General features: G+C 36.6%; 9 protein-coding genes across 9 annotated transcripts; 2 read left to right on the forward strand and 7 right to left on the reverse strand.

The window, feature by feature from the left end:
- Nucleotides 1–102: 102 nt before the first annotated feature.
- On the forward strand, nucleotides 103–1,549 carry PkaR2 (protein kinase A regulatory subunit; the record flags this gene model as incomplete). Its single annotated transcript, XM_018428580.1, has 3 exons — nucleotides 103–277; nucleotides 452–1,309; nucleotides 1,377–1,549. The coding sequence occupies 3 exons, from the start codon at nucleotides 103–105 to the stop codon at nucleotides 1,547–1,549; spliced, it is 1,206 nt and encodes a 401-aa protein (XP_018286548.1).
- A 1,873-nt stretch (nucleotides 1,550–3,422) lies between these two features.
- On the reverse strand, nucleotides 3,423–6,630 carry PHYBLDRAFT_79336 (hypothetical protein). The gene is made up of 10 exons (XM_018443454.1): nucleotides 6,353–6,630; nucleotides 6,229–6,299; nucleotides 6,115–6,150; nucleotides 5,956–6,061; nucleotides 5,674–5,774; nucleotides 5,480–5,602; nucleotides 5,201–5,395; nucleotides 5,049–5,102; nucleotides 4,724–4,957; nucleotides 3,423–4,636 (listed from the first exon to the last, which is right to left on the reverse strand). Exons 1-10 carry the CDS (start codon nucleotides 6,492–6,494, stop codon nucleotides 3,953–3,955), a joined length of 1,746 nt encoding a protein of 581 aa, XP_018286549.1. The 5' UTR covers nucleotides 6,495–6,630; the 3' UTR covers nucleotides 3,423–3,952.
- A 1,540-nt stretch (nucleotides 6,631–8,170) lies between these two features.
- Nucleotides 8,171–8,989, forward strand: PHYBLDRAFT_173500 (hypothetical protein; the record flags this gene model as incomplete). Its single annotated transcript, XM_018437046.1, has 2 exons — nucleotides 8,171–8,314; nucleotides 8,555–8,989. 2 exons carry the CDS (start codon nucleotides 8,171–8,173, stop codon nucleotides 8,987–8,989), a joined length of 579 nt encoding a protein of 192 aa, XP_018286550.1.
- A 410-nt stretch (nucleotides 8,990–9,399) lies between these two features.
- On the reverse strand, nucleotides 9,400–10,106 carry PHYBLDRAFT_150684 (hypothetical protein; the record flags this gene model as incomplete). The annotated part of the gene is made up of 3 exons (XM_018432533.1): nucleotides 9,400–9,477; nucleotides 9,661–9,798; nucleotides 9,864–10,106. 3 exons carry the CDS (start codon nucleotides 10,104–10,106, stop codon nucleotides 9,400–9,402), a joined length of 459 nt encoding a protein of 152 aa, XP_018286551.1.
- A 1,094-nt stretch (nucleotides 10,107–11,200) lies between these two features.
- On the reverse strand, nucleotides 11,201–12,451 carry PHYBLDRAFT_150685 (hypothetical protein; the record flags this gene model as incomplete). Its single annotated transcript, XM_018432534.1, has 1 exon — nucleotides 11,201–12,451. The coding sequence occupies one exon, from the start codon at nucleotides 12,449–12,451 to the stop codon at nucleotides 11,201–11,203; it is 1,251 nt and encodes a 416-aa protein (XP_018286552.1).
- Nucleotides 12,452–12,851: 400 nt separating this feature from the next.
- Nucleotides 12,852–13,930, reverse strand: QCR7 (ubiquinol-cytochrome c reductase core subunit 7 QCR7). Its single transcript, XM_018440153.1, has 3 exons — nucleotides 13,800–13,930; nucleotides 13,243–13,421; nucleotides 12,852–13,114 (listed from the first exon to the last, which is right to left on the reverse strand). Exons 1-3 carry the CDS (start codon nucleotides 13,903–13,905, stop codon nucleotides 13,019–13,021), a joined length of 381 nt encoding a protein of 126 aa, XP_018286553.1. The 5' UTR covers nucleotides 13,906–13,930; the 3' UTR covers nucleotides 12,852–13,018.
- A 620-nt stretch (nucleotides 13,931–14,550) lies between these two features.
- PHYBLDRAFT_183283 (hypothetical protein) lies at nucleotides 14,551–16,494 on the reverse strand. The gene is made up of 8 exons (XM_018438746.1): nucleotides 16,200–16,494; nucleotides 15,986–16,099; nucleotides 15,806–15,921; nucleotides 15,413–15,597; nucleotides 15,277–15,368; nucleotides 15,131–15,208; nucleotides 14,979–15,070; nucleotides 14,551–14,882 (listed from the first exon to the last, which is right to left on the reverse strand). Exons 1-8 carry the CDS (start codon nucleotides 16,428–16,430, stop codon nucleotides 14,585–14,587), a joined length of 1,206 nt encoding a protein of 401 aa, XP_018286554.1. The 5' UTR covers nucleotides 16,431–16,494; the 3' UTR covers nucleotides 14,551–14,584.
- Nucleotides 16,495–16,736: 242 nt separating this feature from the next.
- On the reverse strand, nucleotides 16,737–18,348 carry PHYBLDRAFT_173504 (hypothetical protein; the record flags this gene model as incomplete). The annotated part of the gene is made up of 8 exons (XM_018437047.1): nucleotides 16,737–16,843; nucleotides 16,923–16,967; nucleotides 17,035–17,149; nucleotides 17,292–17,399; nucleotides 17,490–17,605; nucleotides 17,676–17,730; nucleotides 17,838–17,900; nucleotides 18,313–18,348. 8 exons carry the CDS (start codon nucleotides 18,346–18,348, stop codon nucleotides 16,737–16,739), a joined length of 645 nt encoding a protein of 214 aa, XP_018286555.1.
- Nucleotides 18,349–20,713: 2,365 nt separating this feature from the next.
- PHYBLDRAFT_173506 (hypothetical protein) lies at nucleotides 20,714–21,446 on the reverse strand (the record flags this gene model as incomplete). The annotated part of the gene is made up of 4 exons (XM_018437048.1): nucleotides 20,714–20,734; nucleotides 20,779–20,891; nucleotides 20,983–21,026; nucleotides 21,316–21,446. 4 exons carry the CDS (start codon nucleotides 21,444–21,446, stop codon nucleotides 20,714–20,716), a joined length of 309 nt encoding a protein of 102 aa, XP_018286556.1.
- Nucleotides 21,447–21,895: the final 449 nt, after the last annotated feature.

A 21,895-nucleotide genomic window follows, 5' to 3' on the forward strand; every position in this document is an offset into this window, starting at 1 on the left:
GAATAGTGTTTATAATCTCATGCAACCCATATTTCACTTAATCTCTACAGCCTCCTCTTTCTCTTTCACATTTTTTTTTAAATTCTTTTCTATTTTTCTTAAATGGAATTCATATCAGATACATCAACCGAACAAGAGTTTGCAGATATAATTCAAGAACTCACACAAGATTTTTACTACCAGAAACCAGACGATGTCCTTCAGTTTTGCACCAATTTTTTCCAATCAAGACTATCTAGCCAACGATCATTTTGGAGAGGATATATCACAGAGACATGTAAGAAATACCAACAGCCACATCCACACATCTACATACAAATACATATATACATGTATATATATGTGTGTATGTGTGTATGTCTTGTTATTATTTTAGCTCCTTTTACTTATTAATTTATTAAACCAAATGTATATTTAGCTGAGCACCCTCATGCACTCCCTGCTATTAGAGTTACTTCACACCCAACCGAATCTTCACCGAGCCTCACCCCTGCTCTAGTGCAAGATCCTTTAGAAGCCTACAGTAGCGATGAAGAGGATGTTTTTGAAGACGAAGATACATTTGAGAACGAAATGATTGAATTTACTGCACCAATTTCTAACCGTGGCCGACGAACGTCTGTTAGTGCGGAGTCTATGACACCATTAGCCCGAGGAGACAAGGATTACATTCAAAAGATAATACCCAAGACCAACGCCCAAAAAGAACAAATCCAGGCTGCAATTAGAAACAATTTTTTGTTTCGCAATCTTGATGAAAACCAGCACCAAGACATTATCAACGCCATGTCAGAAAAGCAAGTGCTTCCCAACGAGGTTGTGATCCAGCAGGGTGCTATTGGAGATTATTTTTACATTGTCGGTTCAGGCCAGCTAGACTGTTATATTAATTCGGATCAGCAAAAGGTCACAACTTATGGTCCCGGGGGAAGCTTCGGTGAGCTAGCCCTGATGTACGACAGCCCTCGTGCAGCAACCATTGTGTCTGTTGTCTCTGGAGTACTTTGGGCCTTGGACCGTCTCACGTTCCACCGCATTGTGGTCGAACATGCCTCACACAGACGCCAGATGTATGAATCATTCCTAGCCGAGGTTCCTATTCTTGCTTCTCTGGACGCTTGTGAGAGGTTCAAGGTGGCCGATGCACTAGAGTATGTGTGCTTTGAAGAAGGCGAGACAGTAGTCCAGCAGAACGGTTTCGGAGATAATTTCTATTTGATCGAGTCAGGAGATGCACTGGTTTACCAAACCGACGTGGACGGCATACAGAAAGAGGTCAATTGCCTGACAAAGGGAGCCTATTTTGGAGGTAAATGATTAATTGTGGTCTGATCTTGTGTTATCCACCATTAACACTCCAAACTCGTCATTTTTAGAACTTGCTCTATTGCATGATATCCCACGTGCTGCTACGGTAATTGCCCAAGGACGGCTCCGATGTGCCACCCTTGGCAAACGAGGCTTCAGTAGACTGCTTGGTCCTATCTTGGATATTCTCAAGCGTAACTCTGAGAACTATGCCAAGGTCCTGCAAACAACTACAATCTAGTTAGATAAATTCCTTTTTAGTTTATTTTAGAAGCAACATTCATTTCATTTATTTTATTCAATTATCATTTTACTCATCATCATTTTGTCCCACATTCAACATCCTTAAATTCTGCATCAAATCAAATCAAATCAAATCAAATCAAATCAAATATTACATACACATATAAAAATCTTTTTTTCTTTCTTTTTAAAAAACCATTAGCGGACTACGAAAGTTGATACTTCATAGCTTGCAAAATATAATTTGTGAGTTGGATTTGATCTGTTGTTGTAAATTGTTATGGTCGGCGATACAAATATTCTATCTTTGCGTCATTTGGAGCGCAATAATCTCATGATTGATTATTATTTTTTATTATGATTTCCTATCAAGTGTGAATCATGTGGAGAAAAGAAAAAGTATAAGAATAATAATAATAATATTTTATTTCCAAGGTTACCAAACCGTACAATAATTCCCCAATAGGAGAAAAAGAGAAAGTGACAATAATTGACCAAATTTAGGACAGAAATAACTAGAACAAGATGATGATGATGAAAACACGATTTCTTTTTTTTTTCTTTTTGGACATGTAAATCCAGTCAATTGATCTGGTATCAGACTTACTGTTTTGATTTCCTTTAGTATATTGAATTATGCTACGGTACAGGTGTATTATTCACATATATAAATATAACATTGACAGGGCCATAGACGCACAAAGAATCAAAGTTTAGAGTATTGTAGGGATACGATTAATGTTTGCCTGTATTGTATCAAGTGTGTAACGAGTACAACTTTGGTTATTGTTTTTTTATTTCTATATGATTTGTGTTTTTACACAGTTTAATTTGTAATAAAGCTACACAACAGTTCTTATTTATAGAATCCAATGTATTGGTATCGTTACCACAATCCGGGGATAAATTAAATCTCAAAAACTGGCAGCCAAATATCCTTTTATCAACTGCAATGCGAAACTATTCACCAAACTTCTGACATACCGATTTATTGATGTACTTTCAAATCAGTTTTATGGCAGTAAAAAGAAAGTATTGCATATAATGGGCTCTCTTGCTGAATTATATATGTATCATTATCAACTCGCAAAAAAAAACACCCTGCAGTGGCACTTTTTGCTGGATCAAATAGAAGGTTAACAACAGGGTGCATATCCAATACTTATGACTTAAATATCCAAATTGTCAGTACATATTAAAAGAGGTCATGGTTTATAACAAGTGAATTATTATCTGACCACTTTTACGCACCATTTTGACATCACCATACTTGTTTGGATTTCAATGTGATCCCCCTAGTATTCTGTACCATCTCTTCTTGATACGTTTGAACAGGTCTCGAACGCAAGTAAAACTTAGCATAACCAAGACAGCTACCATATCTCTGTCCGGTACATTTATCCCTAGGTTGGGTCCTGTTTGTTCGGTAAAAGCTCAAATTACATGCCTTGCTAACATAATATCGGTCAATGATGTTTGGCATTCTGGGCTTATCAACATATTCTCGCCCGTACAAATATTTGAGGATTTTCTGTCAAGATACACTTGACTAAATCCAGTGACATGTAAAGCTTTCAGGTCAATGACAATCTTCTATTGTAGTAGAGAAAGCCTAGTTTGATTGTCCTGTGTTTGCTAGTCTTTCGATCTCAACAAAGCACGTTTCAGTCACGATGTATTGACCATCTTATATATCCGCGCCCCGTAGACTAACAGCTCTTCCATTATTCCTTACTTTTAGTTGCTTACATATGTGCAATGTTATTATTTTCGGTTAGTTGCCTAATGTTGCTTGTAATCTCGGTGGCAAACAAAAAAACTAAAAAAGAAAAATTCATACAACACATACACACACACACATGTATATATATATGGTAATTTCTTTATGATTTTTATTTAAATTTTATATTCAAGATTCCTTTGTTTGGTAGATGTCTAAATTTTTCCTAAAATCTTTACTACATTTATTTCGTATCTTTTTATGCTATGGCTTCTAAAAGTTATATATAGAAAGAAAAGCATGAAATATAGATTTTTATATATAGCGAGAGAAATATGTGAAATGAGTTGAAATGAGTTGAGTTGAGGTGAGGTGAGGTGAGGTGAGGTGAGGTGAGGTGAGGTGAGGTGAGGTGAGGCGAGACGAGGCGAGGCGAGGCGAGGTTTTCATTATTGCATTTCCAGAAAGCAAGATGGAAAACGCGTCGATCCTTTATTGTGTGTATTGAGTTGCGGATGTGTAAATTCTGGGATTTGGCTGAAAACAGAAAAGGCAGAGAGAGAGAGAGAGAGAGAGAGAGAGAGAGAGAGAAAGTAAGAGTAAGGGGAAAGTTTTGGAGAGTTTTGGAGAGTTTGATTTTCCTTTTTCTTTTTTGCTGTGTTTTTCATTCTTCATTTCTTTTTACACATCGCGTTCATAAAATAACATGTAGGCTTCACTTTCTAAAACAACATTAATATCGACTTCTTCGATTGTTTGGTCACTACATCTCCAGAATTTAGTGGGTGGACGAGAATCGTTGGTTTCAAGAGGTGACCGGATATCGAGACCTGTAGGGAGTTTCTTACGGCGATAGGTAATAAAGTGACCAGAGTCATGGCCACCGTAGTGGACCACCACAGCGCTGAGACGGTACTGAATACCCCGCAGAGAGGGTAGGGTCATGGAAGGGAGTGCGTTCCGGATGATCCGTTGGTCGTCTTCATCCTTGGACTTGAGGGCTACATTCAGACCATCTCTGCCATGCACAAAGCGTTGACCACCCGCCATGTTGCGCAAATACACAAGACTGGTACGACTAGTGCGCGATGGGGAAGGCATGAGGCGTGCCGATGAACCGCCCGAAACGTTGTGCGAGCTCAGGGCAGCAGATGGGTCACCGGTGTTGAGGAATCCGTTGGTGGTGTAAGGCGAAAGATTAAGGAATTCGGAGAACTTGACATTGCAGTGGTTCTTTTGAATATTCCCGGATGGGTGGTAGACAGAGCGCGAGAGGTGAAGGCAAAGTGCCTTTGGAGGATTGGCAAACATGGTCTGCTTGGTGGTGTTGGCCATTTCAGCAGGTGGCTGCAAGGAAATTCCCTTCTAAGACACACAGAAATGTAAAGATAAGATAAGATGATGATTAATTCTATTGTTGATAGTAGTAGTGATAGTAGAATGGTGGCTTACAAGTGAGGCTTCTACGTTGAAATGAATGGCATCTTTTAGTCTATGAATGTCCAGTTCAAGCCTCTTAATACGCTCGGGTGAGCCTGTTCCGTTTTCTACTTGACTCCGCTGGAGATCCAACTCGCGTGAGAGTGCCTCAGCAGTAGAAATCAACACACATTTACGGCATTGAAAGTCGGTCAAGGTATCGACTTTTGTATAGGTATCAAGACAGTTCTCGAGTGTGCAGCTCGACTACAGGTACCACACAGTTTCAATTTTGACTTTAATTTCTTGTTTTTCTTCTGGCTTATATATAAATATAAAAATCATTAGTAATGCTTACTGTCTGGGGTACTGTTAGAGAAATGTTATCAAAGGTATGGTGACGAATAGGAGCCTGAAAATCACAAAATAAAAAATTAAAATAAAAAATAAAGTTCAAGTCAAATAGAGATAGATAGATAGATATATAAAAAAAAAGCAAGCAAAACTTACGGTGTATGAGCACTTCATACAGCTGATCTTTGATGCAGCCAGACCTGTAAATGGGTTTCTTGGACGACGTGAGCGAGGGTGAAGATGACCTCCTACAGTTGATACTGAAAATGAACTCCACATAGATCCCATTGTACCGATAGAAGACATGGAAGACGTTTCAAAGTTTTCCATGGCATTATTAGTCAAGGCTTCCTATCAAATAAATAAAGTCAATCTTCGGCTTTCCTATGTTTTGTAAATTTCCGGTTTTTGGCTAGGATCGTAAGTACGACTTACAGTCTCGAGAGTCATTTGTCGAAGTGCGGTTGGATCAAACAGAGATGTTGCCCGGGGGTTGTACTGGTCCTCTTCCTCTGCTGTCAGTGCACTAGTTATTATCTGGAATAATTCGTGGGCATCCTGTGTATTTAAAAATTAATAAACAAACAGAAAAACTCAAATAGTGAGATATCTGGAATTTGCTACTCTACCTGTTGATCACGGTTAATAGTGCCTTTGGTCTTTCTTTCTAAAGCCTCGATTATATCGGTCGGAAGTGCTGAGCGTGGCCTTGCCAGGGGTCTGTTTAGCACTACAAATTATTATTAATAATAATAATAATAAGAAAAGTAAAGTAAAGTAAAATAAAATAAAAGAGCAGCAATAACAGCAGCAGAAATATTAGTAATAGTAGTAGTTTTATGGTTATTATATGTAATAATAATGTAGGATGCTGACTGATACTCTAAACAGAATAGACAGGCTGTACTTACTTTCAACAGTTGTGTAGAGAGCATAAGCTACGGATCTAAGAATAGCTTCATTCCTAGTGACGGGAGCATCTCCGGGTTCCTCTGCTGGGTCATCAACACGCTCTGCCTGGGAAGTAGTGATCGGGATGAGTTTGAGGAGAATGTGGTTTGGTTGCTTACCAAGTAGGACCTGAGACAAGTCAGGGTGGCGAGTGCCTAAGAATAGAAAGACAAGCAATTTAGATCAGGATCGACTTGGGGATTGTTTGTTTATATATATATATATATCTTTACCTGTAAAACGGCATTGACAAAGCATGAATTTCCAGTGTTGATTAAACCTTGGATGTATTTCCCGTCTCGCTCTGGAAAGGGTTGGTTTAATAGGGATGCACTGTGATTTAGAGCTGGTCATCACCTTTCATAATCTTGGTTGCAATGCGTCTTCTTCGTCGTTTGGAGTCGCTGATGGAAGTTGATAAGGCATAACCTGAGGCTGCCAATGCAATGCTTGTGACGGCGGCTATTGCTGACAGGTGGTAGTTTGATGAAGACGCCATGGGCGAATATTAAAAGAAACGGAAAGAAAAGGAAAGAGAGAAAACTAATAAAATAAAATAAAATAAAATTGATTTGCTGTTGTAGTCGTTGTAGTTGCTATAATGGTGTAGTTGCTGTAGTTATAGTCTACACAGGTTCTTTAATAGAGAAGAAAAAGAAAAGAAATGAAAAATATTTATATATATATTTATATATTTATATATATAAAACACAAAGAGAGAGAGAGAGAGAGAGAAAGAGAGAGAGATAAAATAAAAAGGAAATGCGGGTGAGGGGAGCCGGAAACCGGAGATTGGAGCCATACTCTGTTGTTTTTTTGTTGTTTTTATTTTTATTTTTATTTTTATTTTTTTGGATTTACTCTATACAATTTGGCTTGGTGGTTGTTTCATTTGGTTGAATTTGTAGCCTAGTAGGACTCTATCTATCTTAGATAGCTCATGTCTTTTGAGCAAATATAACTTCTTTTTTTTTCTGTTTTGAGTGTATTAAAGATAGTAACTAAAGATTGCTATTTTCTGGTTTTAGCTGTTTAATGAGGGAAAAGGAAGGAAGGAAGGAAGGAGGAGGGGGAGTCAAATGTAGATAAAATAATAATTTTAATCTATAAACTATAAAAGCATTGCAAATGAATACCATATCCCCTTTGTATTATTTTTATGATTATTACTTTTTGGAGTTACAGGCCAATATTATATATTTATATTTACAGATTATATAATATACACTCATCAGTTACTGTCAAGATACATTCATTTATCCAAAGTCTCGCCAGTAATTATTGTCGGGTTGTCGGAAATGGGCCGAGTAGGATAGATTAAGCAGGTGACATTTGGTGGGTCAAAAATAAAAATACAGAATGGCCTGTTGGAAAGGCTCCATCAAGGCGGAGCTTGTGGAGGGGAGATGACTTGGCCCTTTAACCTGTTTCACAAACTAGAGAAAGACGTTCTAAACTTTTTCTTGCTTTTTGACCCTCTTCTTCTTCTTCTTCTTCTTCTTCTTTAAATCTGTTTCAAAGCCTTTGGTATTTAGCTTCTTAATCGACTAAACCGTTAGTCTTGATTTACATATATACATATAAAAAGTAGATCAAATTGAACCCTTTACAATATATATATATATAATATTAACAATTACTATCATTATCATTATCATTATATATTTTATACTTTGCTGTGCAAATGCTATCTATCAAATAAGTCAATTACCGGCATGTTAGCAATAAGTAAATAATATATATATATATATATATATATATATTTATTTATTTTGAAACAGAAAATACACAGTTCTTATTCTTCTTCCTTATGTTCTGTCTCCTATTATCTCGTCATGTACAATGATGTTTGCATTTTGGTTAGACTTCTTTACCATCTAGTTAAAGAAATACATTAAATATAATGTAATCTGTAATGTAATATATACAAAAAAAAAAGAAGCTTGTCTATCTATATAACGTGTATAACAGCAACAACTAAAATAAATAAATAAATATATAAAATAAAAATGTACTGTAAAATAAATACATAATAATAATAATAAAAAAATAAAAAAATATTTTATTTTATATATAAAAACTAGATGTTGCATAATTCATTTAGACTATATTTCTAAACTATATATATATATATATTTATTTATTTATTTCATCTCTTTCACTTTTACTTTTGTTATGAATACCTGTGTTGTACAGTGTACTTTACCCCATCTCTCTAATGTAGATGTTGAGGTCACCCAAGTGGCCCTCATCACACAACCAACTCCACCAAACAGTCCACAGCCAACCAGTGCCTGCACCAAAAATGATTCTCTCAATGTAGACTTGCCACTAACCCCCACAGAAACCCCCCTATTGACTGAACCTCAGAATAATAATAATAATAATAATAATAATAATAATAATAATATCATCAACAACAACAACAACAACAACAACAGCAACAACAAAAATGCTCAGCAGCTACAGTTACAGTTACAACAACCAACTCTTCCCACCCTCCGTTGCCCTTCAACCTCCTTGGCTGATCTTATCCCTGCCGCCACCGCCGCCCTCAAGGCTACCGAAAATTTTCGCAACCAGAATATAGACATTGACGACTCTAACAGTACCTGTACTGCATTTGCAAGGGCTGTGGCCATGGTAAAAGTCCAGGTGATGACCCGCAGACTGAAAGAAAAGTACCTTGGCCACGAGTGGATCCGGCTGGCCCTTCAGCTACCAGTCGACGAGAGTACGATCAATAACCAGCCCATTCGCGATGAAGTGGTGTGGACGCTTTTGAACAAGCGATTGGACAACCGGACAGGCGAGATTGCGACGTGGTACGAGTGGAAATTCAACAAGACAAAGTTCACCACCGAACAAGTTCAAGAAAAGGTTGACCGTTTACGCCAACGAAAAATTGACTACCAAAAGCAACAATCCATAATCCAATCCAAGAGTCAAAAAGACGATGAGAGAGGGGCTTCTTTGCGGCTGATTCCCTCATAATTTTATTATTTTAATTCCATATTTTTTTTTCTGTTAAAAAAAAGAAAGAAAGATATGAAATATGAAATATGAAATCTTTTTATATTTTTATATACTATATCATATCCCATATTCCCTCAACCACCAAGACCCTCCCCCCTCTTCTGTTTCTTTCTTTATTTCTTTATTTTCATACCTTTTATCTGCATGTCTCTTTTATACATAAAAACGTCACCAACACCACCAACACCTTTAGTACCAGTACCACCTTCAGTACCACCAATTTGTTTAATATATAATATATAATATTTATTTGTTTGTTTGTTTGGGTGTTCTTTCTTTTTCTCTCGTTTATATGTTTGATATAAAGGAGAGATAATAAAGAACGGATGTGGTGCAGTGTATTGTACAATATTGTTTGCAAGTTGATTTTAATACTTGTATTTTGTAGAGTAATCCTTGAGAGACACCACCAAACCCCGACCTTTTCGTGCTCCACGGTACACAGTCTAGAATATATAATGTCCAAGACCAAATGAAATTAAAAAAAAAATAAAGAAAACGATGATGAGAACAAGAGTATTATTATTATTGGAGAAATTTTGTGCGATAATCAAAGTGAAGAATGAATTAATGAATTAATCAAAGAAAGAATGAATTAATTAATGAACGAAAATTGCTTCTTTTATTACCTCAACCAAATCAATCATTTCTTGCTTGTCATCAAGGGCCCAGTTGATCTTGTTATTGTTACCAGTACCCAGATCAACCATGATGTGTTTGTTACGGAAGAAGAACATGGTTGTGCAGGGATCATATAATTCATACATCTTTAATTCATATAATAGGTCAATATATCTTGCCAACCTTCTTTTTTGTTATCATTAATAATTACCTTGTTAAAATCTGGAACCTCGGTAATATCAACCAGATAAACAACAGCAAAGTTCTTGACTTTCTCTGCAATGCTGTACAGAATCTCATCCATCTTCATACATGTAGGATCCCAATCGTGACCAAAGCGAATAATCACTACGCGATCCTCCTCTGAAAGGATTGCTTGATCTACTTGCCATCCTAGAGAATCCCATTTGAGTTTTATTGGATCACAGTCTGTGTGCTTCAACTTATTTACCATTTGTTAAATGAGGCAAAAAATACTGAAATACGATTATAAGATTTGAATCATTATTAAATTTTTTTTTGAAATATCCATGTACAGAATATCTTTATATACGTTCTATGCTTGACTCACCGACTATGAAAACATCAATACTGTGCATTAGTTTAGTTTTATACACATATACCATAAAAATTGCATTTTAATTAATTGTATAATTATTTTTAATTATTTAATTCATTTATCAAGAGACTTACCATGATTAGAGTATGTATATACTATATACTATATATACTATATATATATATATATTAAAATTAAAAATAAAGAAGAGAAAGAGAAAGAGATTTAGGTAATACTGAAGAACCAAAGCAAGTTGTAAAGAGTGACTGTTGATCTCCAATTCATGCCCATTCCCTTTGCTTAGAATGGGAATTAATTTATCGAGTACATAAAAGATATCACGCACAAAATGCCCTGTATATTACTTTTTATTGTCATTTTCTCCATCATTAAAATCAAAAGGAGATTGATCTATTGAACAAGGGGAAGAGGGGGAGGGGAGGGTTGTATTGATTTCATTTTCTTGTGCTACAAAAAGAAAGGCCAAAAAGAAGCAGAAGCAGAAGCAGAAGCAGAAGAAGGAAAAAGACCAAAATATGTATTTAATATAGATATATATATATATGGAATGTTTATATGCTTATATTTGAATGAGGTACATATATACACCAATATATCTATAAAAAATAAGCTTGAGTTGGTGTGTATTTGGATTTATGATTTATGAGTTTTTGTTAATGAATTTTGTGAGATTGTGAACGAGTGAATGAGCGTAATTGCTATTGCAAATATATGTATATATATATATATATGTGTGTGTGTGTGTGTGTGTGTGTGTTTGTGTATGTGTATGCGTATGTGTATGCGTATGTGTATGCGTATGTGTATGTGTATGTGTATGCTTTTATGCGTAGACGTGCAAAGAAAGAAGAAAAGAAGAAGAAAAAGATAGGCAATCTAGTGAGATGTACAAGATACAAAAGAAGAAGAAGAAGAAAAAAAAAGAAAACAATAATAACAATAATAACAAAAATTATAATAAAGAAGACTTAGGATGTCAAGACAAGACTATGTATCTCCTTGCGGATCTCCTGCAGAACTTCTTGCTCTAGTCTAAGGGTTTTTCTAATAGTTCCGTGAGGGTACCCCTGAATAGGATCCTCCGTAGATGGCTTTGGCTTTAGGCACGTTTTGTGTGGCTGCAGGGCAATGCTGAGGGAGAGCGGTTGGCATGGTCCTTGTCTCTCGATTACTGTGTCCATGGCACGCCATACGATCACTGGTACATCTTGCATAACCCAGGACACCATCTCTAGTTGAACAAGCCCCTGGCAGTGTTGAAGAATACTCACCACAGTGTTTGTAATCTCTTCATCAGGTGGAGTGGTCGTAAACTCAACCGTCCATGGCGTGTTTGCTGCCCTAATCACCAGACGTTCCAGGCGTGTGCAATAGGTCGCCAATGCACCAAGAGTCTCAAGTCCATCACATCGAATAGCAAGCGTCTCAAGTTGGCCACCAAACTTACTGATCAGCTCACACAGGGTCGACTCACTCACTTGCTGGAGCGATATTGACATATGTCTAAGGCGAGGGCAGTGCTCCCACAAACTGGCCACCACTCCATCGTTGGCGGTGGGGATTCGATTGTGATTTGCACCGAGATCGATCCAGCCGAGCAACGGCATGGAAGATAGCAATTGAGTGGCTGCTCCAACAGAAAAGTCGGTCCATTGGGCGTTCAGATGGCACACCCTCTCAAAAATCTCTTCGCTCTTTGGAGTCGGCGCAATTACTTCCTGCTCTTGCTCATCGTCGATACCACTAGTGTCGGTAGACCCCCACTCGGTCTCGCGTATCTCACCTCGATGCTGCGTAGCAACAAGCCGGCAGTGGTTGAGGGTGACATGGGTCAACTGGGGTAAACTCCCCGCCAGCTCTCTGACTCGGTCCACAGACAGAAACCCAAAATGACTGCACACAACTTCTCTCACTTGCTTCAATTCTGGGAACAAACGGCAAAAGTCTGCCACCAGCCAGTGATTCCCACTCTGTTTGGGACGCAGAGTAACCTTTTGTGTATAGAGCTCGATTGTCTTTCGAAGGAGTGGCCGATGTTGCATCCCAATGGCCAACTGTCGGACGTGATGGCGGTAGCTTAGCCGGAGATGACCATAAAGCAGTGGAACGCAAGTCTCGTATGCCTCCCGGCTGGTTAGACACAGCTGGGCCAATGAAGAGCCAGGAAGTCGACGGAGAACAGACAAGAGTAACTCAAAAGGTAAGCCAAGCAAAGACATCGGAACAAAGTGAAAGAACAAAGAGAGGAAGAAGGGTTGAAAACTCAACTCTCGCCAAAAGAGTGAAATTAAAATAACCTAGGGCTAAATGTCAGTAGGGGAGGTATGTAAATGTAAATGCTAAAATAAAAATAAAAATAAAACTGTTAAAGGTGGCTTTCTGCGTGGAAGTTTGGCCCGATACATGTGACATCCCTTTTGAATAAAGCCTAAAGGACAACGATTGTACGAATTTGTACACACATATTTGTACATCTGTACATTTCTACATTTACACAAAGCATACACAGACATCTCTATATTATATATGTATATATGCATTTGTGCATAATTAACAAGATCACCTTATTTTTCATTTCTTTTCTTTTTCTTTTCTTTTTTACCACAAACTTCTTTATCAGAAATAAGAGATTATGTAAAGAACAGTTTATGTATTTTCCTTTTTCTTTTTTGTATAAATTCAAAGAAGTTATTTAATTATATGAATATTTTAAAGTGTATATAAATATATCCCTTTTTTACCCTCTTTTTCCTTTTTTATATATATATACATATATATTTCTTTCTTTACTTGCGAGCAGCCACCTTGACATTGTCAAAGGCCTCACGTTCGGCGTACTCGGAGGCAACCTCATCAATGAAAGGCTGGAGGTATCTCTTGTCCTGAAATAACAAGTGTATATGCTCTTACATCAGTCCTTTCCTTTCTCAAAATCTGCACATATTTTCCTTTTTTTTCTCTCTCTCTCTATTTGTATTTCTATTTATATATATTTAGTCAAATTTCATACCTGCTGGTTGGTAACCCACTCATCCTTGGGGAGGAGAGCGTGGGAGAGAGACAGCTGCTGGGCAACACGGATACGGTAAGCGCGGTCGTAAGCAGCCTTGGGGTCGGCAATCTCAAGACGACGGAGGGCCTCCTGTACAAGATCGCTTTCCTCGGCAATCAAGTCATCATAACGGAGACCTATTGTTGTATTCACCCCCGCATTTGTTATTGTTGATGATTTAATATATATATATATTTCGTATTGTAGGCATTTTGGTATCGGTATTGATATTGATATTGATATTGATATTGATATTGATATTGGTGTGGTTGTGGTTTGTAATTTGTAATTTGTAATTTGTGGTTTGTAATTTGTTGGTTCGTCGGTTGGGTGGTTGGAAGTCAGGCCGGGAAAAATTAAAAACAAAACAAATGGCAATTTATCGTATAAATATGTTGTACATCGGTAATTGTTGAGTTTTGTTATAGATGGATAATAGTAATAAGAAGAGGAGGAATAAGCAAGATGGCAGCGCGTTGAGTTGTCTGGTGAGTTTAATTCAAGCGGTCAATTACCGATTTTCTGATAGCCAGCAGCACCAGCATACACCTTGGAGACGGGGGCAAGAATTCCGGTGAGGAACTTGGAGCTCTGGACGAGGTTCTTGAGGGAGAGAGACATGGTCAGATGTGCAAAGAGTGGGGAGACAAAAAGAGAGGGATTTCAGACTAGACAATAAGCCACGATAAACAAACAAGGGCAGGGTCAATGGCACTCTTGCCTTCCATTGTACTAATCACGTGATATATTTTCACGTCATCCACCACCATGGGTTCAAATGTCCATCCTATCCCTTCTACAGACATACATTTTTTTTTTAAAAAAATAAAATAAAATTAAAAGAAAATAAAAGAAACCTTTGACTTGGCCACTCCTTTCATTATTAACCATTATACGGGACAGTATGGCTCTAAAGGAACCTTCAAAGCGTTGTTATGTGTATAAAAGTAAAGAAGTCGGGTGGTTAGACAGGACCCCTAAGACAGCTGAATATAGCAATAAAATAAAAAGGTATATGCAAATATACGCCAAGTTAAAGAAAAAAATAAATTAAATCAAATCAAATCAAATTTGACCAAGATAGTTTAGACTCTCAGGCAGTCATTTCGATTAGCTATTTAGTCAATTGTTTAGGTGTACAATTATGTAGATAGGTAGGGTTGTATGTACATTCCTTGTAGTAAATAAAAGTAAGAATAAATATATAAAATAAAGCAAAAAAAAAAAAAAAGAAGAATCAAGGGCGTAAATTCACACAGTTGCTTTACTGCATTTAATGCAAGGAGTTTATTTCTATAAGCTAAAGGGACAATGTCTCTCCCAGGGCCGTTGTCTTAAACCCTTTTTCTCCACATTGTTCAATAAATTTTTGTGGTGCCAGGTAATGCTCGTTTGATAACATAAATGTACCCCAATGAATCCCTACAGACACCCTGGGACATCCAATTGCCTTGTGTACTTGCACAGCTTGTTCTGCAGACATGTGTTGTTGAGGACGATTGGTTTCATGGCCTCCTATAGGTAAGGCTGCCAGTTCAAAAGGACCGTATTTCTCTCCGATTGCCTTGAATAGATCCGGGACATAACCGCCGTCTCCACTACAAGCACACACACACATATATATAGAAAAGGTAATGATATTAGTAATAATTGGATCGTTAGTATTATAAGCTTTAATGCTTTATTAATCTTACCAGAAAAAGAGCCGATGTTTGGAGGATCTCACGACAAAACTGCACCAGAGAGTCTGATTCACATCAAACGGCTTCCTCATGCCACTCCAATGCTAAACATTGTTTCGAAAATTTAGTTGTGATCTTGTTGTAATGTTTTATTTCATTCTCACCATGGTCGGCACGCATGCGATAACAATGTCAGGTGTTTCCTTGTGATGTATCTCCTGCCACCAGTCTAATTCGATTACCTAAATAGCCATCCTATCATATCAGATCACCAAATAGACTTGGTCCAAATTACACTATGTTTGCTTACATTATCTACGCCCAGGTTGACAAACCAATCCCGAAGACCAAGGGGTGTGTACCATGTCACCGAATTTCCAAGGGTCCGAACCACCGATTCGTCTGCAGAGAGAGTTCAGTCCGGCTCCTCTCTCGCAAGGACTTACCCAGATGATCAAAGTGATTGTGAGACACCAGTACAATATCAATCTTGTCTTGTATGTCCTTCAATCCACATGGCGGTGGTCGTAAACGTTTTGGTCCCCCAAATCCAGGAGGTCCAAGACAGTCAGTGAATACTGGATCAGTAAGGACAGTAATACCCCCGATTGTCATCAAACAGCTTGAATGTCTACAATAAAGAATAGTAAAAATAATAACAATAATAACAGTGGGCATTATAAGTGTATGGGTTGTACACCTTACTTTACATATTCCACAGCACATAAATACACCATACACACTCATATATATATATATATATGTATGTATGTATGTATATTTATATGTGTACATGTGTATAGCTTGTACGCTTTCGTTTTTCGTTTTTCTTTCTTTACCCCAGCCAAGTAAAGGTAATTTCTGGGGTTGGGTTTTCCAACGAAGCCGACATCTCGGTAGTTGGAAAGATGATGTCAAAGGAAGGAGTCTGGATTGGCAAGCTCTCGTCCAATGCCTGTAAGAGATTCCTTGATAATTATTACCATTGCACACCATTTCTTATTATTGTATGTATTTACTTTGATTGACTTGGGGACACCATTCCTTCTCCACCGAGGAAACCAAAACAGAACAGCTACCCACCAGGACACGGGTTGCCATTCCTTGAAAGGATTTACAAACAACCGGTCAATCTAAAATATATATATTTATATTATTCAAGTAACCATTAATATAACTGTAAGACCAAAGACTTGTAAAATATGATATATTGTATTAAGTATATTTACTTGCCTTGAGACTGGCATATCTTTCTTCGGGTCGTTTGAGCGTGCGTCGTCTGCGGATATCGCGATGTCTCACTGCTTCAATGAGATCTGCTGCATGAGTCGCCTGAAGATAATAATAGACCAAGGATGAAGCCGAAACGGTCAAGAGAAGGGTCGGGAGTATATAAGGATGGTCAAATGGAATAGGGAAATTGACAAACGAAGGTCTTTTACTAGCAGGATGAAATTGTGGCATAGTCTTTCTTTGTTTCTTTGTTTCTAACCAAATATACAAATATACTTATATATATATTATAAATATATAGGGGAAAGGGAGAGAGAGAGAGAGAGAGAGAGAGAGAGAAAAGAAAATAAATAAATAATAAAATATTACCAGACACTCAATTTTCTTTCTCCCCTCCCCCACCAAAACTGTCTTTCTTTAAGCTTAAAGAGGTCACACTCTATGACAGAGCTATAGATTTTGTATATACGATTATTTAGCAGGCATAATATATGTATACGTTTTAGGAATTTTACGGTTATTTATTGTTTAAAGACATCAAGGCAAGGTATCAAAATCTTCATGTATACCAAACGATTCATCAAATGTCTTTGGATCAGTGCCGAGTGTATTGATACAATAAGATCTAATTGTCCAAATATTATCTACAGGACAAAAATAATAATAAATTAATTATTTAATTTATAAATCATTTCGAAAAGTCTAATTGTAATTGTTTAATACCTGTCCATCTATTGGCTGCTTCTTTGGATCTTTTGGCCGAGTTCTCTATTGTAGAATATTTAACCATCAAAAACCAATAGATATATAAATCACAGACTTATTCAAAACTTACTCTTTGCTTCCATTAAAGCCGGATCATTATCCTTGTAGGGCTGAAGGGACTTTAACAGCTCCTTGTGCTCTTTTTCTGCTTGCTCGAGATTCCTGAGTATTTCTATTCTCTCATCCTAAACAAAAAGGCAAAGATAGAAAGATAGATAGAGAAAAAGTGTGCGTGAAAAATAATGATAAAAATACACATATACACTGTTGGTCAATTGAATTGGATTAAATTAAGTTGGATATTCAACTAGATTTATGCCGTATTACAGTTGGTTCATTCTCCACAGAAAGCTGATTTATTGTATTTTCCATTGAGCTCTTCTTCTTCCCTTCTTCTCTGATGGCTGCCTCGAGCTCCTCGATCCTTATCTTTTTCTATATTAATTCAATGCACAAAATAAATTAATTCCTTAAATAAATTGATTTAACTATAATAACAGTAAAGGAAAATATATGGGTTCTCACTGCTAGTATTGCTGTCGAAGGAAACGACCAAAAGTAATTAGAAGCCCCAATCTTGTCTGTCATTACAAGCCCGTCATCAACAAGACTCTGAAGAACTTCTTTGATTGATTGGCTCACTAAAAGGATATATATATATATATAAAGGATCTTGATGAATATTGGCAATATAAGGGCTGCACTACATACCAATCCCTTTTTTTGACCCGAGTTTCTCGACATCTTTTGCCTGAAAAAAGTCTCCCTATCAATAATACATGCATATTTGAATTTATTGGAGTAATGTATATATGTATTAAGCTGGTCAGTTGCACCAATTTTGTGGTATTGCAATCACTTCTTGCCCCTTACCGACTCTAGAAACATTTCTTCGAGACGCTTTCTTTTTTCTTCGGCAGATATTCCTTTTTTAGACTATCTATATATGTCAATAATGCACTGGTCTTATATGATAACAGTAATAATAACAATAACAATAATAAAAGACTTTTTGTTCTTTTATTTTATTATCTTCTGTCTGTCTGTATTCTACTGACCATCGATGAGAGACTGAATGTACAATGAACACAGTTAAAGAAGGAAGAATGTATATAAGGACAAATTAGTTCTGTCGTAAGCTGATAAAATATAATTGTGACTGAAGATGTCTGATGAGATCACACCATCCGTTAAACACAACATTTGTCAATAATTGAAACAAGTGTTCTAAGCATAAATCAAAAGTGTGTATATATATATATATGAAGTGGGGGGTTGAAAACGAAAGAAAGAAAAAAAGAAAGTTCCTCGGACAAGTCCGGTGAATATTTGATATATTTTTTTCTACCCGGCTCGGGTTATTGTCAATAGAAACCTTTGTCATGAAATCCTTGATTCCTATCCTTTAACCAATAGTACAATACTTCTTGAAATAGTTTCCCCTTTTTTCTTATATGTTTTCATCTCATATCTTTACGGTTGGATACCGCCGAGCTTTATCAGAGTATTTTTTATATGAGCCAGTTGATAACAGGCTTTAAACTTTATCTGTTACAGCGTTTCACCCACAAACCAGCTCAGCACTTGTGAGAAGTGTAAAAGATGACCAAGAAAACAAATGAACTTTCTATCTCTCTAATAAACTTCTAGAGTCAAAGTAGTTGGTTCCAGAAGTACCTGTGCCTGCTGATACTTCCACAATCTCTTTAGAATGTATATATTTATATAATGTTTCTGGTGGGGTTCTCAAAAGTAGGATTAAGTAACGAGAGGGTCAAATATGAAGAAATTCGATTGATATTGTACATACATATTTTTTTGTTTTGTCCTCTAAGAATAAGGGAAGGGGGGGGGGTTAATTTTCATTCATTCCACTTTAGAAGTATTAAAAGTGAGCTAATCAAATGACAACAACAGCAGTGTCCGTTATCTTGAAATTGTATGTCACTCTCTTTATTTGATTCTGATAATAAAATACAAGTGCATACGTATTCACCACCTCAGTATTTGCTTTTGGTTCAATTGGGTACTCCAAGTTCTGTTCTTATGGTCGTTTTTATATGGATTACGATCATTTTTTGGTTTTTGGTTTTTGACAACTGTCAAATGAAATCGGGGTTTTATTTGATAAATTTGGTAACAGAATGGAATTATCTCAAAAGAAAATCTGGAATACTTACATAAAGTATTAAACATGATACTCAACCTTATAAAGAAAGAAAGAATAAAAGAAAAAAGAATACTGGCTCTTACACAAAAAAACAAGTCATACTGGTCAGTTAGCAAGTACTTTTATTACGACATTTGAGAAGCTCTTCATCTATCTTCTCCTCAGACCAACCAAACAACTTGGCTTTCATTTCAATGATCTTGATGTCTGCATCCAAATGATCTTTCCTCTGTCTAGCTTCCAGTTCCTTTGCATGCTGAGATTTTATCATGGCAATCTTTGCAGAATTGAATTTCTTGACACTTTCTTCCAATGCCTTTGCTCTTTTTTGCGAATTTCTCTTGTTCTCTTCTGCGACTTGCAGATAAGAATTTGCTCTTTTCTTACCCCGAGTTCTCCCAGAGCTCGCGGAACTAGGCTGATTATCCAGAGAAGGTGAACTGGAATCTTCGTCGCTATTCTCACCTTCATCCAATTCTTCTTCCTCTTCTTCTTCTTCATCATCATCCTCATCGTCATCATCATCAGCTTCTTCTTCTTCTTCTACTACTACTGCTGCTGCTACTTCTTGGGGAGCAACCGGTTCAGGGTTCTCTTTTTCAACCTCGATAACAGGAGCCTTAATGACTTGTACAGGCGGTGCCTCTGGTCTTTCTCCCAAGATTTCTTTCAGTTTAAAAAAGTCTTGACAGATCTCATTACATTTCTCTATTGAGGTGTATAGATTAGATTCAATTTTTAATAATAACTCTGCATATAAATGTGTGTGTATGTTAAAGGGTTGACCTACTCTCCAACTCTTCTTTTTCGCTTTCAGATCTATCACCGCTAAAAGGGCTTTCGTTACTCTCAGTCCATAAATTATATGCGCGACGGTATTTTTTGTTTAACAGGTTGTTTAACTTGGTCTTAATCTGTGCAGTTGTTCTGCTAATTCCTTGGTCCAAGAAAATCTGCTTGCATTCATTGATGACCTTCGTTTTGGATGCCTTGACCTTATATCCTTCCTTAGAGCGACCAATGTACAAATACAGATTTTTTCCATCATCTTTGAGCAAAAACTGCAAGAGTCTCCCTAAACCAGACATGTTGTCCTTGCCGCCATCGAGTTTTTTCCATGATTGATATGTAACAGGGCTTCGTCGGCTATAATCAAAAGTAAATTCTGTATTGCTGTTAACGTCTGGCATTATTTTGTTTTTGTTTTTTGGAATATTTTTTTTTGGTTTTTGGAGTAGCGAAAAATCAAAATTAATTAAATAAATAAATAAATAAATAAATGGAAAGAAAGAGAGGGAATCAACCTACAGAAGCCATCTTAATTATATCATATATTACACAACAACATTTGTGCAATTAAGCCTCCCATCTTAACTCTAATATATATTAAAACTACGACAAATTGTACCAATCTTTGACTTTCATTCTATTTTAGTGTGAGCAGACATATGAAATCAATCTGGCTGACTAAACAGAAAATTACCCATTTAGCAAAATCGTACACTTGACCACCTCTATCCTTCACCGCCCTTTTTTTTCCTACCATTCTTACCAACTCCACTACCATATACCTTTATATCTATATAAAGCTACCACGCGTCTAAAGAAATCTAAAAGACATTTTTTTTTTAAAAAAAAAATTACATGGTCACAAAACCATCGTCTTCCAGGAGCAATGAACCGGAAGAAATAGCGGCAACCCAAACCGAAAGTGTCTCCGAGACACTTCAGCCCAATTATAATTGACAGTTTGTTCACTACAAAAAAAAAACAAAACACAAAAATATAGGTCAACCAATGTATTTACACCCGCTAATGAATCGATCAATATCAACCTGCCCTTCTTACCTAGCACAGTTGTCATACGCGAAGATACTGTCATCAAGATAATCCTTAAAATAATTCTAATGTCCTTCAGCTCTTTATCCAAAGCAAGTCACCCAGTTCTAAAAAAAAACAAAAGGGCATATACCAGAAAATATAAATAATAATCCAAAAATGTCTCCTTTTACCCCTCTCCCCCTGCTTTAGCTTCTCTACCTCTCAAAAATATATAAACTCTTTCTAGGAAGTAGAATTAGTCCAGCAACAGTACTTCACCAATCGGGAAAGAAAGTCACATTGCACATATAATATGAGTGACGTTAGGCAAAATTCTATTACGCGTATACCCCTTAATACTTCTTCTCAAATTGGGCAACACTAATGGTGCTGTCCTTGTTAAGTACAACTGGCAACATCCTGAGCACTATCAATTTAAGATTGTCTGATAATCTAAAACAATGAATTGAAGGGCTTGTGAGCCAGAACATGGATTGTAACTCAATAAAAAAAATGTCTAGAATGAGTAAAGACAGACGTTGAACAAACTGGTGATATATCTTTCCTTCTCTTTTCATTTATCATTATGTCAAATACACCATTAATACTCCAATAGTCAAACTCGAGAAAAAACTTAGATCATTATAAAAAGTGTCTGACTCTGGGTTCAAGAGCGCCATGAGCCTTATTTTATATATATATATATAGGGGGTGCTCAGCCAGATTGATCGATCAAATTTTGAATTCAGAACGCCATATTATTGGACTACAATTGTAATAGCGACAATAAAAATTTGATCGTCTTTTTGAAAGATCAAATTTCGATCAAATTTTGATCGAAAAACGTACGGCTCTCTGATTAACCTAATCCTTACTTTTTATATGCAATACGATACTGTTTTTATCTTTCTCCTTAATAAATCATACAATTTATTGCCAA

This window comes from Phycomyces blakesleeanus (assembly GCF_001638985.1).
Source record: "Phycomyces blakesleeanus NRRL 1555(-) unplaced genomic scaffold PHYBLscaffold_25, whole genome shotgun sequence".
NCBI lineage: Eukaryota > Fungi > Mucoromycota > Mucoromycetes > Mucorales > Phycomycetaceae > Phycomyces > Phycomyces blakesleeanus.